We start from the raw sequence: 16,925 nt of genomic DNA, 5'->3' as shown, positions 1-16,925 counted from the left end.
ATGACCCAGCAATAGCACTGCTAGGAATTTATCCAAGGGACACAGGAGTACTGATGCATAGGGGCACTTGTACCCCAATGTTCATAGCAGCACTCTCAACAATAGCCAAATTATGGAAAGAGCCTAAATGTCCATCAACTGATGAATGGATAAAGAAATTGTGGTTTATATACACAATGGAGTACTACGTGGCAATGAGAAAAAATGAAATATGGCCTTTTGTAGCAACATGGATGGAACTGGAGAGTGTGATGCTAAGTGAAATAAGCCATACAGAGAAAGACAGATACCATATGCTTTCACTCTTATGTGGATCCTGAGAAACTTAAGAGAAACCCATGGGGGAGGGGAACAAAAAAAAAAAAAAAAGAGGTTAGAGTGGGAGAGAGCCAAAGCATAAGAGACTGTTGAGAACTGAGAACAAACTAAGGGTTGATGGGGGGTGGGAGGGAGGAGAGGGTGGGTGATGGGTACTGAGGAGGGCACCTTTTGGGATGAGCACTGGGTGTTGTATGGAAACCAATTTGACAATAAATTTCATATATAAAAAAAAAAATAAATAAAAGACTAAAAAAAAAAAAAAAAAAGAAAACAAAAAAAAAAAAAAAATATTCCTTCCCAGTTCCTTGGGAAGGTACTCAGTTAAGTGGATTGTGATTGTGACCACCCTCATGTAAACAGTTCAGGCCTTTGTAGAAGAATATTTTTACATCATTTAATATGACAACAGAATATTTCACTGATTTAATACTGTTGGAATGCTAGCACTACCTGTGTGCATTCATTTGCTTGAAATTTACCAAATCCTTGCTGTGTATCTTAGGAAAAAAATAGGTAGATCCTGGGAAAATACTGTCCAGGATGGAGCAAAATACTGTCCCTGACTCCAGGACCATAAATTTGGACAGACATAGAGTTCGGAGAACCGGGGATTTCCTTGGATAAAAGTCAAAGAACTCTGCTGCATGAGTTTAAAAATGGTATTTACTGCACCTGGAGGCAGGCTGGGGCGCGTCCCTGGGGCTTGTTGACATCCACGGCTACCAGCTGCCATCCACCAGCAGCGTCTTCATGGAACATCTTCAAGACAAAGAAGGAGATGAGTCAGAGACACTTAATATGGAACATCGAGAACTCCTACTTTATGTCTCCAGCGCTTACATTTTTTATGTTATCAAAGATGTGTCTTTTTATGGATTTATATTTAGAACATGAGTCATTCCAATTATGTTCATTTGAACACTGAAAACTTAAGTGAATAATAATCATAATGAGAATGATGGTAATCGCTAGCCTGAATTTATTGAGCCCTTGCTATGCATCAGGTCCTTTCTGCTTTATACATCCTTGGCATATAATTGCCCAAATATTCTTCTTGACTAGACTTTAAGGTAGGCATTTTATCCCCATTAGATTGGTTATCGATTATTACATATTAGACCTGGAAGAAAATGAAAATGAGAATTCCCAAGCATTATGTCCGGTGTGATTTTTACTAGGAGTTGTAAATTTTTATCTTTATTTAGTGGACATTTCTCACTCAGCCAACAGAAAAATATTCTCTGGATAAATAATATAAGAAGCATGCATGTGGCACAAGGAATAAGGCTGGTGTTATTTTAATGGTAGGAGACTGACATATCACTTAGACTCTGTGAAATTATTTTAACTAGGCCAAATTAATCTGCTCAGCAGAATTTTATGTACATATTTATGAAGGGAAAAGTAGTTTCTTTTGCCTTAAAATACATAAGTGATGAAATCCAGAATGGTACAGGATACTAAAATCTGATATTTATTGGATTGGATATCTGGATTGTTGGCTGCCTAGTTTATTATCTTACTGCACATTCTACTGCCTCAAAAATTAGGCATCCATCAATATTACAGCCAGTGGGAAGACACTGCCCACTATTTCCCCACTAGTATATTTTCTTTCCAATTCCTTATGGGTTTGTGTATAGCGGGAGGGGTGTGGTTGGCAGTGAGGTAAGTTGGGATTAACGATTTTTATTTTTCTAAGACACTAACTATAAGCTAGTTTTTTTTTTTTCCTGCCCAAGGACATAGTTTCACACACGTAAGTAGACATTTCCTTTGCCATACTTATTCATGTCCTTGTGTTAGTCTGTGTTCAAAAGGGTAATTATCGATGGAAATATTAGCCTATGCAAAGATCCCATACCTAAGATTCCTGGGAGCAGATCATTTGCAGAAAGACAACTTTCCCTCTATAAAATAAGTGACATAGTCAGGGACAAGTGCCAAAATTCACAGACCATATATGTATTTACCAGAAAGCAGTTTTTCTAGGGGTGCCTGGGTGGTTCAGTTGGTTAAGCATCCAACTTGGGCTCAGGTCCTGATCTCACGGTACATGGGTTCAAGCCCCACATCAGGGTCTGTGCTGACAGCTTGGAGCCTGGAGCCTGTTTTGAATTCTGTGTCTCCTTCTTTCTCTGCCCCTTCCCCGCTCACACTCTGTCTCTCTCCCTCTCTCTTAAAAATAAACATTAAAAATATTTTTTAAAAAAAGAAAACTTTTTTTAATCGTTGGATTGAGAATTCTCTACAATGCCAACCTGCAACTCAGAAAAATGGTGTATCAGTTGTTTATGTCCTAGAATCAATACTTTTCGAAGACTGCATGGGTGGCTTTTTGCCAAGTATGCTACTTATTTTGAACTTCAAAACATATACAGAGAGCACCTTTCGTAGGACATCCTACAAAATATTGTTCCACATATGCTCAATTTAATTATCCCTTGAAACAGTACCCTGATTTATTTTTACATTATGCTATGTTCACCCCAAGGATAGCTACCATCTGTCTATATACCACATGTGTATTTTTAAGTGACAAGATGGGGGTGCACATTTACCCAAAGATTCTTTGATCAAAGATGGAAGTTACAAATTACTTCGCTCAGGTGTCCGTGTACAGGATTCTGATTCCCTTTAGAATGAATGTTGAAAGGTATTCTTAGTGGTAGAAGCAAGCACATCCCCATGAATAGGCTCATTCTGAGACTACATACATTGGTTGCAATGCAAACCTTTTACGGTGTCTTTTAAAGTTCCCGTCAAAATTCTGGGTGTCTCCTTTTAAGGAGAAAAGACAAAAGCAATCCTGTCAGTCACTAGCTAAAAATCTTCTGTATGTGCAGCCTATGGTCTCTTATCATGACACAAAGGATCCCTGGGGCATAGATTTGCTTTGATCAGCAGCAGACTAGTTTTCTCTGTTAAATTATTTTTTTTCCAGCTGACCAAAATCAAATGAATCAATTTAATTGTTAGTAAAAGTGTTCTCTCAAGGTCACCCCTTTGTATAAAATGAAGTGAAAGAAATTCAGACATGTCCAAGGTTCCATTTGTCTTTAGTCCCCTGAATTATAAAACAACATTTAGATTGGTTAATGCGACAGCTATGTGAGATAGGCAACAGACATCCCAAGCCAGGAACCCTCAGGGCTCGAGTCCTGAGCTGCCAGTTGTCCCTCCATATCCCTCAGTATGACCCTAGGGAACTATAATTCGTACATAAAGGTTAGGTACACGTTAATTGCCAGAGCCTAGCTCAAGTGTTTTTTGAGCACACATAACACAAATGTAGCCTTGTGTGGCCTTCAAGCTTAACAGTTTCGTTCTCCTCCCGGCAAAGTGAAACAAGCTTATCTCCACCATGAATCAGCGTAATCGGAAGACCACATGACTGGTGACTGGTGACAGGTGCTGAGGTGAAGCAGCTAAGGTGTGAGAACAGAGGCCTGGGATGGAGAGCGGCTAAGCTCAGGATGTTTCCTACTAGCACTCCGTGCATCCCAGCATCAAGCTCTGGGACGATACACCCACACTACTGTGGACCTATGCACGTGCTGTTTTATCACAGACCTATGGGTTTCCTGACCTTTAACCCAACACACAGCTGAGCATGGGGCAACCGTGACCCACGGCTAATAATTGTGCAGGTATGAAAGCCATCATCTCCATCAGAGCTCAGACAAACTAATGATTACTCCTCTGAAATTTTCCACATCATTTTCTCTTTGTTTTCCTGTGACATGTTATATTACGGTCTCTCCACAAGTCCTTTGGCATTATTTTTTTCTGTAATTTGTTTCTATGTGAGTCAAAAGCAGACTGCTTTGTTAACAACAACAACAACAACAACAACAACAACAACACAAACCCATTCAGTTCTCATCACCTGGTTCTCTTTTGCCTCCGTACGGTCCACATCAGAGGCAAGTCCTCTTGAACTAAGATATCAGAAAGCCCCTTCCTCATCCCATTAATATGTATAATTTTCTTTCTCAACACCAATGCTCTTGAAAAGTCAAGGGACCCAAAGACACCAACAAGTGCACTAAGCCTGAGATCCCCTTAGCCTTTCTGTGAGGATAAGTTACACAGAACCACTGCTTATGTTCCACATACTAGAGAATGGCAGGAAGTGGCTCCAGTTCCGCAAAGCTGTGTGCTTTGCAATACAATAGCCATCTTTGTTTTATTCTCTTAATGCCTGTCTGTTTTATTAGAATTATAAACTAATGATGTAGTTAAAAAATTTTTTTAATGTTTTATTTTATTTTTGACAGAGAGAGAGCCAGAGCATGAGTAGAAGAGGGGCAGAGAGAGAGAGAGACAGAGAGAGAGAAACACACAGTCTGAAGCAGGCTCCAGGCCCCGAGCTGTCAGCACAGAGCCCGACGCGGGGCTCAACGCACAGACCACGATATCATGACCTGAGCTGAGGTCGGACACTCAACCGACCGAGCCACGCAGGCGCCCCAATGATTTAGTTTTTACAACTATTCCACGTGAAGTCCTTGTGCACAGAGTTCTGCCAGATTTTGCAAATGTAACAGAATCGCAGAAAATGATGTCCCTCCTCTCCTCAGACACAAAAGCATCTGAGCCACTTGCCTCCTGGCTGGCGAGGGGCTGGGCGGGGCCTGCAGCCTGTTGCCAGGCAGCCCAAGTGATGTTTCCCGAGGCTGCTGCAGAAGCTCTGGTTGCCTAGCAACCGGGTCCTCAGCCACAGCATTTCTCTTAATGAAGGTTTTTCAGGATTCTCTGTGTGATTACCTCTGCTGAATACCTAGATGCATTACCTCTGAATTACCAATTTATTCCTCCTGATTAGGTATAATTTTGCATCAAAACCATTTTGCACAACTTTGTTCAAAGTCCCTTTCCACTTCACTTTCTATTAGAACTGCTAGCTGATTTGGTGGAGCTTCCAAACACGACTTTTCCAGCTGTGGTTTTATAAATAAGAGTTACTTAATAAGCATAATGTGGTTTTAAAGTCATTTTATTTTAGGTCAACTCTTAGGAACACTGAATGTAAATTCTGCGCTGAGTTCTTAGCTTTATGCTCTATTTAGTTCTCAACGTCTTATAGCAGAAAACACACCTTCCAGACGTTGTCACCTGACTTAAAAGACAAGCCAGAGTGGACCTTGAACTTTATTATATTTCATAGTTCCCTAGAAGAGATGACAGAAGAAATAAAAACTAGATGTGCTTTTTTTTACATCTGTGATATAACCTATATAACATTAAAAAAAATCTTTCATAAAAGTTTGACTAGTTGTTTTACAAAATTGAATAGTATTAATACTATTTCATCTATAATGAATTGGCTAGTCAGTTCAAACCTTCACAACACTGTAAAGATGTTGCTTAAGGCTTTTCCAAATAATAGCATGTTTAATAGCATTTTAGCATGTAATTCATAAAAGCTCAATTTGAAGCTTTTCAAAGCCAGATTTGTACCTTGGAGGTTTCACAAATACCTTTGTCCACAGACTTGTATAATGATTTACAATGTTACATTAAATTTATCTTACAGTTTAATATTAAAATAGTAGCCATGAGCATCAAAATAATTTCATGCTTGATTCAGGAACTTTTATATTCTTTCTCTTATATAAAGATTCAAACTAGACTAAGACATATAAACCTTCCGTTCCTTTTTCTTTTTTTTAAGTTTATTTATTTATTTTGAGAGAGAGAAAGAGTGACAGAGAGTGTGTGAGTGAGTGGGTCAGAGGCAGAGAAAGAGGGAGAGAGAGAATCCCAAGCAGGCCCCGCACTGTCAGCACAGAGCCTGATGTAGAGCTCGGTCTCACAAATGTGAGCTCATGACCTGAGCTGAAACCAAGAGTTGGATGCTGAACCGACTGAGCCACCCAGGCATCCCATCCCTTCCTCTTTCTAAACACACAAAAAAGAACCCCCACCCCAAATCCACACACAAAACAAAGCCAAAATTAAAAACAAAGACATCGGATCTGGACTACCCTCCTAGTTAATAACTGCCCTGAAGCTTTTAACCAAATTCTAGGGCACTCCCAATTTCTCGGGAGCATAGGGCTCCCCTACTGAATATGTAGTGATTCCTCAAAAATCAGATATGCATTATGAGGTCTTCTTCATAATTTACTATACTGTGATTGGATCGGTCTGAATGAAACATATTTCCCGTTCCAAAAAAAATTCTAATCCCATACATAAAGGCCGTCATATTGGTTTTCAATCACATGAATAAATATTTTTAAAAACGGGAAATTCTACCATTTCCATTTTTATCTGCAAGCTCTCTGAAGACTTGTAATGACCGAATGAAATCAAAGGTATATAGTAAATGTGGGTTTTGTGCCAAACCCACCCACAGAGCTGATGAAACCATAGGTACCCTCACCCTATCACCCAGAAAAGCTGATGTGGTTGCTCTGGGTTTGGGCCTGTGCACGGGCATTGCTGAATAGCTCCCTCGGTGGGTCTGGCTGAAGAAGGCACTTATCCCAGGGCTTTCCCACGTTTCCTCAGGGCCCACTGAGGGTGTGCCTGCGTTCCAGCGGGGAAAGGACATCACCCCCCATGGGTACCTGTGTGGTGGCTGTTGAAGTGGTGCTGCTTCTCGATCCCCACATCTGCTGAAACTGTACCCTGATTTCTGCAAATGTTTCAATGATGACAGCAATGAACACGTTCTGAAAGAAAATCCCGACCCGGATGAGAAAGTGTAGGGCAACGAAAAGCAAATAAAACATCATCAGAAGCTGTGGGGGGCGGGGGGCAGACCAATTCCACCGGGGCCAGTTTCTATGGTACCTTCACAAGCCAGGCCAGGAAGAATATGAGCGTGATGAAGTAGAAGTAGGACCGCCAGCGGGGGAAGCTGTCAATGGCTCTGTACATGAGGAATACCCAGCCCTCCTGGGATGCAGCCTCATAGACGGTGAATATGCTGGTGCCTGTGGGGACACAGGAGAGCACACCGACTTACAACGGGCTTTGGAAATGGGGAAACGCTTTTGAGAAAAAACAATCGATATTTATCCACACTCATTTTCTCAATGACAAAAGCTCTTCTAAAGGGACTCAAATAGCATGCAATTTATTTTATTGTTCTTATTCTTAGGATTTTGACAAAGTTGTTTCTGACTTCACGCCAGGGCCCTTTCATTAGCAATAAAATAACTTTATGTTATATCTGTCCCTGTTAAATGCGTCTAAGAGCGTGGAAAAGGAAAGGAACCCTCAAACCAAGTAAGCTATAATAAAAAATAATGTGTGCAGTACAAGCTTGCCATTTGGGGCTTAACACTTTCAGTGTGCTGAAAGCACTTGTTATGGTTTTAGCCAAAATGAAATAAATTTGAGAACTGGGTTTCATCTGAAGTCACTTTCCCATAGGGACACTAAAGTACCTTAGGCTCCAAAAATTAATGTGACAGAGCCTGTCTTTGGATTCCATTGTGTTTACTGAACACCGAAATGTAAGGCAATAAATCATCAAATAGCACTCTGTATCTCCACTTCTGGGAGAATTGTCTCATTGAAAATACTATTGATGATGGAAAGAAAGAGGAGCAAACAATATGCAGGCAGATTTTTGCTGTAGTGAAGAGAACCTAAAATGCCATTCAGGGGAAAGACAGTGTTTGCCTTTCATGACATTATGAGGGATGTGTTATTATTTCCCCACTTTATAGATGGGAAAACTAAGGCACAGAAAGAGTAAGTAATTTATCTAAGGGTGCACAAATAATAATAGGGGAACTTGAATTAATCCAGTCATTCTGGAAAGAGGCTCTGTGATGATACCAACTGTGATGGTATCTTGCCTCCTGATATCTTTTCTGTGGTTTGTTTTCCCCATCTGTAAAATGCATAAATAATAGCTCCTAGTGTGGTGAAGATAATTTCATTTCTGTAAAACACTGACACACAGTGGATATGTAATAAATTTTAGGTACTATTATTGTAAATATTGAAAATAGTTGCTTAATAGTATTTGGTGAGAAAACACATAAGTAAAAAGTACGGTACTGAGTTAAAGTTGTTTGTAAAACACACATGATGCATATTGTTATTCACAAAACTGGTGAACATTCGCACCCCAATAAATGCCATTGGTACAAATGGATTAAGTATTATGGGATATAAAACCAATATCCACCCATCTATGTTCTAATCGCACAGAAATTTAAAACTAGGCTCTTTATACAATCAGATGTCCAAACTAAGAAGGGGGTTACTAAAGTTGGCTGATGGCCAGCTGCCTCTCTGAGCCTGTGAATGAGGGAAGAATAATTAGAGCATCAATGGACCAAAGCATGCAGGACAACAGAAAGCCTTGTGGTAAATGAAGACAAATGGGACATATGCAGCCTTGAAAGAAAAGCTGAGAGAAAGAAGGAAAGCAAATACTCATTGAGAGAATGCCTATTATGCTAAGTACTGTATATAAAATATAATGTCATAGAATCATATTTTGTACATTGGAAAGTTGTTGCCATAACAACTAGTATTTGTAAATCCTACTTCGTTTTAAGGTTCTTTTACCTATTTAAATGCTCAGGAAAACCTCCGTCTAATTAGGCAGGTAGATGGGTAGTTGTGTATAAGAGCTGGTATTATCCATCACATCCTTTTACAGAAAAGGAAACTGAAGGTCACTGGATAATGAAATTGTCTGGGGTAGAAAATGACAGAACCAGAAACTGAGGCCACACCCTCAGTTACCAAGTCTTTTAAACTCTTTTCATCTTTACTATCTTACTTATATTTTCTCTTGCTCAAGACTGGGACTTTCCAAAGAGCGTATTTTCTCCTACGAACCTTAATTTGAATGAAGTCCATTTTTTTTCCTGAGGGACTATGGTGGCTAAGGTTGTAGCATACTGAGAAAATCATACAGGCAGATGATTTTTAAGGGTAAGATTCAGGGAAGAAAAGCATGCACAAAAAAATAAAATGCCAATAGAAAAACAGAAATGATTCTTTTCATTAATGATTCATACATACTAAAAATGTCCAAAATATTTGCTTTTGTGGACTGCATACGAAAGACAATTTTCACATAAAACAAGTAATTTATGTTCCTTATTTTCTTCTAGTTATTTGAACTACAACAGAAATGTGGCTACAAGAGATCCATTATGAGTAACTAGTAAAGCCTAATAGTTTTACCAATTGAGATTTACAGGTAAAATATGAGGACTGTCAATGTAAGACTACATTTGAGAGGAACACTGAATTATCCTTCTTCTATTTGTCCAGGTCCTTCAATATTAAATCTACAGGGAAGATGCTATTTGAAAGTAAGTAAAAATAACAGTATGTTCTTATCTCAAAGAGTTTCCTTCATTTTTTCCAATTTGACACACACACAAAGGGAAAGAAGTAGAAACCCACCATGCGGCTCAAAGAGCAGCATTTGTTGATACAAAGAGATCAGACATTTGTGAAAATCTAGCTAAAACACTTCCCAGAACAATGCTGACTGTTGAGGAAGTGAACTCCCCTGGGTCAAAGGCTGGGAGGATGCACCTATCAGTTGTAGAAGAGAAGGCATTTGGATAGGACCTTCCTCATCACTCTTCTGCTGCTGATTTTGCAAAGTGTACGAAAAGAAAATCCATTGGAAAGATTTTCCGATTGTTCAACATTTAAACGGACAAAAATGGAGTTTATGAACATCTTATTTTCTCTGGGAAGTGAACAATGCTGGGGAAGAAGCCAAAGGTACCTAGCTCACACATGCTGCTCTCTGGTGCCTCCTGGTGCTTGTCTCTGGTGTGCTTAGCGGAGTCCAGTGCAGTTCTTATCCAGCCCAGCTCACCTCCATTGCCTTCAGGCCACACTGGGTTCTCAGATCTCCCAAGGAGTCCTCTGTGCACCTGTGTCTCCTATCAGACTTACTCCTGCTGCCTAGTTTATCTCCCTCACTAGCACTGACTAGCTGACTAACTTGGAGAGCACTCTAAGTTAAAACTATCTTTCACTTCTGTACCTGGCATTGATGAGCACTCAATTGTTGATAAATGAAGCCATTATCATGGTATTAAGACACAAAGGCTTTTCTCAAATATTTGCTTTTTTAAAAAAATTAATTCTTCCTCGCTGTGATTATTGCACAATTTGGAAGCAAAGGGGATAATTTTATGATTGACTTTATGTTTTGCCGACTTTCAAAATTCACTTAAAACACATACACGTATGCAAATTTCAAAGTCCACACTACATATAAACAAGAAAGTCTTCCTGTATTGTTTGTGCCACCATGGAAAATTTCTAAAAAATATTGTATTTTATATATACAAAATATTTTCTTTTTTTTAATATATGAAATTTTACAAAATATTTTCTAGATATATTCCAGAATACTTTAAGTCCATTTTAACTATAGAACTAAACTTGCTACCTGAAAAGACCACATTTTGTTAAATGAATAATGATTCTACAATAGCATGTGGGGATAGAATGCATTCTCTTACTGGAGAACATTGTGGCCTGCTCCAAAAATATCTCTGTGAAGCTATTGGAATTGTACCACTTTCTTAGACTCCAAACTCTCAAAGCATAAATTCAAGTTGTATAAGAAACAAAATCACAACGACACTCAGCTCATCAATCCTCCTAATTTCATGCACCTTTCCTGACCTCTTTCACTGATGGTTTGAATTTAGTGGATAAGAAGACCTATTAGTCTATATTTGGAAAATAAGTTCCTGGGAACTTGCTATAGGCTATATATATTGAGACATAGCAGTGGATTTTTTTTCTAGTTCTGAACAAAATTATATTTCCTTTGTTTTGACTATCTTTAATATTACATTTATTGCTTGGCTGTCTTCTGCTGACTCTTTTTCCATTAAAAAAAAAGTGATGAATTGACTGTCTCCTGGGAATATTGCCTATTGTTTATTCTAGTCATAGGTTACAAAATACCATGGAGTCATTCAACTTTCAAAGAACAGGGCCACAAAACTGTGGTGACAACTAATAATAAGCTACTAGCTTGGGGTCCCACCCACCATTAGACTCCTCTTCAAACCCAAAATATATGTGATGCTATTCTAATGATGGTGATACCCAATCCATTGTGAAAATAAAAGGGGGGGGGGAGTTAGAGTTGGTGATGTAAGCTTGAGACAATTGAATAAGTAAATACATCAGGCTTTAGTCTGGACAATAACCTTTACCTTCATACTCAAAATTCCCAATAGAACCCAGAAAGTTCCTTTTAGGACCATCCATTCCATCCTCTCTCTCACTGTTCAAGGATCCTTGGGGAAATGTTCCTGAATTTTAATCCCTCCAGTGATAGAGAACACAGAACCTCTTGAGGCAGCCCCATTCCAGGTCTGACAACCCATCCCATTGGATGTTGGCTCTGGCTCGGTCCCTCTGGAATGTGCTCTCGGTTTTGCAAACCATAGCAAGCTACAGGAGTCTGGAAGTGGTCCCTTCACTTCCAGAGTGAATCATCCCTCCTTCTACAATCCTGCTACAGATACTTATTTTCTTATCTGGTCCTTTAACGTTCTTGACCTGCTGTACTTCTGATAAAATTCACCTGATTGTCTGGCTTCATTTCCCACCAGGCTCAGACTCTCACTTTTGGAGGGCACAGTGATAGTATTTTTGTTATTCAAGAACATCAGTTTCCTTCAAACTTATTCTAAGTTGCTCTTTCTGTTCTCTGGCTGCCTTTGATAGGATCTCACTCTTTGGACATCAGCTGATTGAGTTTTCCTCTACTATAATCCAGTTTGAGCATCCCCTTCAGTTGGAAGGGAAAAGAAAGTTACATGCTTCTCTACCACTACATTTGAATGTTTGTGATCAAAAAGTGCCTCAATAATCTGCTCTTAACCAGTATATTTAACTGTGGAAGGATAGAATCACCATCCTAGACCCCAAAAGGATGCTTATTTGATCAACTACAGTTGCAATGACTAAATATTCAGTCCTGGAAGGTGGTCCAATAAGTAAACACACATAAAGAGCTTGATCTTTGCATGTTTCCATTACTAAAAATACAACTCGTTCAAGATGGATTATGCTCATTGGTGCTCATTTGTTTTGTCGTGTTTGCATTCATATAACTTGCTCTCCAATTAAATTGTTTTTTTAAACTCTAGAATTGCTCCATAGAATGATATTCTTAATAAACCACAAAAGTAATAGAAAAGAAGGGCTTTGCATAGCTTAAGGGGGGAATTGACTGAAGTCACTCAAAGGTAAGTTGTCCTGTCAGTTTGAACTGAGGTAGAATTCACTGGGTGTTTGTTTGTTTGTTTGTTTGTTTGTTTTGTTTTTTTGTTTGTTTTAATTCCTGAAGTGTCACTCACTGGCTTAGTTGACACTCTCACCCAGGGTTCCTCAACTTTGGCACCAGTGACACTTGGGGCTAAATAATTTGGGGGCCTGTTCTGTGCACTATAGCATCCTGACCTCCCACTAGATTCCAAAAGCACTCCCAACCTCCAAGTTGTGAAACCAGAAATGCTTTCAGACATTGCCCAGTAGCCCTTGGTGGGCTGAATCGCCCCTGGTTGAGAACAACTCTTCTAACTTGACAGTCTTTTTGATTCTGTAGCTTTGCCCTACAGTGCCTAGCTCTGGGCCTTGCATATGATTTGTATTTATTAAGTATTTTGAATTGAATTGAAGTTCTTCTCTTGACACAGGGAAAAATGGAACACTTGTGAGGTTTCTCAAATTTCTCCTTGGCTTATTATGAACGGTTTGGAGGTTAAACAATTTGAGGCCAAAGGAGAGACCTAAAAATGCATTTCTGGACTATATTTACAATAGTCTACATTTGAATTTGACATTTTATTCATCTCTACAGATTTCTGAAGGCTAAAAGCCTAGATCCTAAGACATCATTTGTTTATATAAAGTATTTGCCACACGGTGGATAGCTCAATAGTACCAGTACATTAATATTTATGAGTTTTCTGTTGGAAGAAAATCTTATTATTTTTTTTTTATTTCCTGCAATTTTATAAGATGACTGTACACACATGTAACCTGGGGGGGGTATTTTAGTTTGCAGAATGAGATATTACAAGTGTATATTAATTACGTTTTATAAAGAAAAATCACATATTTTGAATGAAATAAACTGCACAAAATCTTCCTCACCAAAGATTATAGTGGCCCTTCCTGAATTATTCCAAAACAAACCACAAACACACATGTTTTACACGTTTTTCAGATTTTACGTCTGAAGAAGGCATTCGTCATATTCACAGACACAGAAGAAAACGGACACATCTGTAGTCTATGTTCACGACTCTGGGCTGTGGGGACCATGAAGCAGGGTGTCAAACAGAAGCCTGCTAACCAGCACGTGACATATGTGGGTAGGTCTCAACAGGGGGATCTAAGCAGCCACGACCGAATTTCAAACCAAACGGTGGCTTCTCTAATTCAACTACAACTTGTAGCTTGGGGTCACCTTTGACCACAGAATCTACTCTGAAATCCTTTATGAGATTTCCAAATTCTTTATGAGAGCTCCACATACATGACACGTGAATCAAGTCAGCAGACCAGCATTAGCAAGAAAGGTCCATCCTGAATTACAGATGTTTATTGCACAATAAACCAGCTAGAATTAAATTACCTGAAATGATGTCACTTTTCTGAAGAATAAAACCTTTATGAACAATGTTTTATATTCCTTGGGATCATGTTTAATTTTACTAAGATATATATGCAAAATAGTTAATTCAAGTGTTTCACCTGATAGTGATGTGACCTTATGATTATAACAATCTGCACAGAACTCATCCAATGCTCATCTAAGGATCCACACACACATTCAGGCTGGGAATTGCCATGTGGCCATCAAAACAGCAAAACAAAACAACACTTCTTATTTGCTATTCCAGAACAGGGAGCAAACACAAAAAGGACTTCTTTTATTCTAAATGTTTTAAAATGTATTTATAAACCTTATTTGGGGGTAAATGTTAGCTTAGTTTTGTTTTGTTTTTATAGTTAAGCACTTCTTGGGAACCACATTGCCTCACTGTTGAAATCACTTTATCTATTACCTTAAAACCTCACTCAGAGCACTAAATTGCAATCAGATCAAAGGCCATATAGAAAAAAACATGTATATGTTTCTATACATTTTCTAACTTAAACCTTTTAAGTAAGTAATAAAGATTCTTACTTGAAATGTATTTCTTCAGATGTAGAAAATTTCTACACTTCCAAGTTCTAAATGTAAAACACTTCTAGAAAAGGAGAGGTGAAAGCTTTAATACTATGGTATTCACAAATGGAAAAAGAAGTGTTGACAAGGCCGGATGCTGACATTGGCAGGAAAGTTTGGGTATTAAAGTAGAACAGTTCCAAGAGCGCTTAGTCCATGTGCCAATGAAAACACTCCCTGCCTCTGGGGCTGGGCCATTTCCATGTAGGCTGGGAATGAAAGCAGCAGAGGAGAGGTCATGACAGGTACTGGTTACCTTCTGCCTTTGAGGAGATTTGACTTCAGATCGAAAGAACTTCTTTAAAGTTACTTCCTGTTAGTTAACTTAAAAAAACTACACTTAGCCACAATTAGCTTTTAGTTATCTTCTGTAACATTCAAATTGTCCACTACGTCTTATCTACTGACACAGTATCAGCCAGTTAACCATTCTGGGCCTCAGCTCCCTATAAATAGAATATAATAATGATGATACATGTTGGTCACCACTAACACATTAAATAAATGTCATTTAGTAACCTTTTAATTTTCTCAAAAAGGAAGCAATACATACATGCCAAAAATATGATTTCTTTTAGAGTGTTGTAGCTTCATTACCAATCTTTCAAAATTTATTGGAAATGACAGTCAAAAGAAATGAAGGCAAAAAGGCCAGAATTTCATGTAAGTTTTGGTGAGTTAATAGTTTTGACATTAGAATTTCATAATAATCCAAAATTAGAATCAAGTACAGTATTTGGAAAAAGGACCAAGACTTTCTTGTCTTCATATTCTGGGACACATATAGTTCACATCTCTGTATCACCATGCATAAACAATGAAAAATAAGAATTAACTCTAAGGTAAACCTGGTCCATCTACCTCAGAATAGCCACAACAGCGAAAATTTGTTTCAATTTGAATAGGAAGGCTGACTGATTTATAAAGTAAGCATAAGATCAAAAGATCAGCCAAAATTGGAAATAAATAATTTGACATTTTCGCTCATAAAGGCATGTTAAAATTGAATCAGTTCTACTGCAAAGGAAGTAAGATAGCTGAGTGATATTAAACAAATCTAATTTACAATAAATATGATATATGAAATACAAATAACATATGGCTTTAACTAAGAATAAAGTTCTTATCTGTGCTATGATAAATATAAAATTTCCCTGATTTACAATAAAAAAAAACTTAAAAAGTTATATGGTAATATAAAACTAAATATAAGATGTTGGCGAATTCTTACATTTAAAGAATACCTATTCTTCTGAAACTATCCTGTCTTTTTTCTTCTGAAACCATTCTAAAAAATAGAAAAGAAAGGAGGCATCTGGGTGTCTCAGTCAGTTAAGCGTCTGAATTAGGCTTAGGTCATGATCTCCCAGCTCGTGAGGTCGAGCTCCGTGTCAGGCTCTGTGCTGACAGCTCAGAACCTGGAACCTGCTTCAGATTCTGTGTCTCCCTCTGTCTCTGCCCCTCCCCTGCTCACTCTCTCTCTCTCTCTCTCTCAAAAATAAAGATTAAAAAATGTTTAAAAAAATAGAAAAGAAAGGAAAACTTCCAAATTTATTCTATGAGGCCGACATTACCCTCACACCAAAATGATATAAAGACACCACCAAAAAAGAGAACTACAAGTCACTATCTCTGATGAACATAGATGCAAAAATCCTCAACAAAATACTAGCAAACTGAATTCAGCAATACTTTAAAAAAAATCATTCACCAAATCAAGTGGGATTTATTCCTGGGATGCAAGGGTGATTCAATATTCACAAATCGATCAACGTGATACATCACAGCAATAAAAAAAAGGATAAGTACCATTTGATCATTTCAATAGAAGCAGAAAAAGCTTTTGACAAAGTACAACATCCATTCATGATAAAAACCCTCCACAAAGTAGGTCTAGAGGAAACATACCTCAACATAATAAAGGCCATATGTAAAAAACCCACAACTAACATCATCCTTAATGGGGAAAAACTGAGAGCTTTTCCCATAAGGTCAGGAACAAGACAAGGATATTCACTCTCACAACTTTTATTCAATATAGTACTGGAAATCCTAGCCACAGCAATCAGACAACAAAAAGAAATAAAAGGCATCCAAGTTGATAAGGAAGAAGTAAAACTTCACTATCTGCAGATGACATGATACTATATATAGAAAACTCAAAAGACTCCATCAAAAAAACTGCTAGAACTAATAACCAAATTCAGTAAGTCATAGGATATAAAATCGATGTACAGAAATCTGTTGCATTTATGAACACTAATAAGAAAGCAGCAGAAAGAGAAATTAAGGAAACAATCTCATTTACAACTCCACCACAAATAATAAGATCCCTAGGAGTAAGCCTAACAAAAGAGGTGAAAGACCTGTGCTCTGAAAACTATAAAAC

General features: G+C 38.2%; 1 protein-coding gene across 8 annotated transcripts in view; it reads right to left on the bottom strand.

Moving 5' to 3' along the window:
* The window catches only part of NALCN (sodium leak channel, non-selective), a 335,141-nt gene that overhangs the window by 215,247 nt on the left and 102,969 nt on the right, over positions 1-16,925 (bottom strand). For all 8 annotated transcript variants that reach the window (XM_086708540.1, XM_086708523.1, XM_086708529.1 and 5 more), the window contains 3 exons: positions 7,126-7,268; positions 6,900-7,004; positions 994-1,080 (listed from right to left, as the gene is read on the bottom strand). In XM_086708540.1, the coding sequence (XP_086564666.1) occupies positions 994-1,080; positions 6,900-7,004; positions 7,126-7,268 (335 nt within the window). The remainder of the gene's footprint in view (positions 1-993; positions 1,081-6,899; positions 7,005-7,125; positions 7,269-16,925) is intronic.

Source organism: Puma concolor, chromosome A1 (genome assembly GCF_028749965.1).
Source record: "Puma concolor isolate L17-30 chromosome A1, mPumCon1.1.hap2, whole genome shotgun sequence".
Classification (NCBI taxonomy): domain Eukaryota; kingdom Metazoa; phylum Chordata; class Mammalia; order Carnivora; family Felidae; genus Puma; species Puma concolor.
Note: the sequence above shows the minus strand (reverse complement) of the source record. Positions and strands in the feature narration are given on the sequence as shown.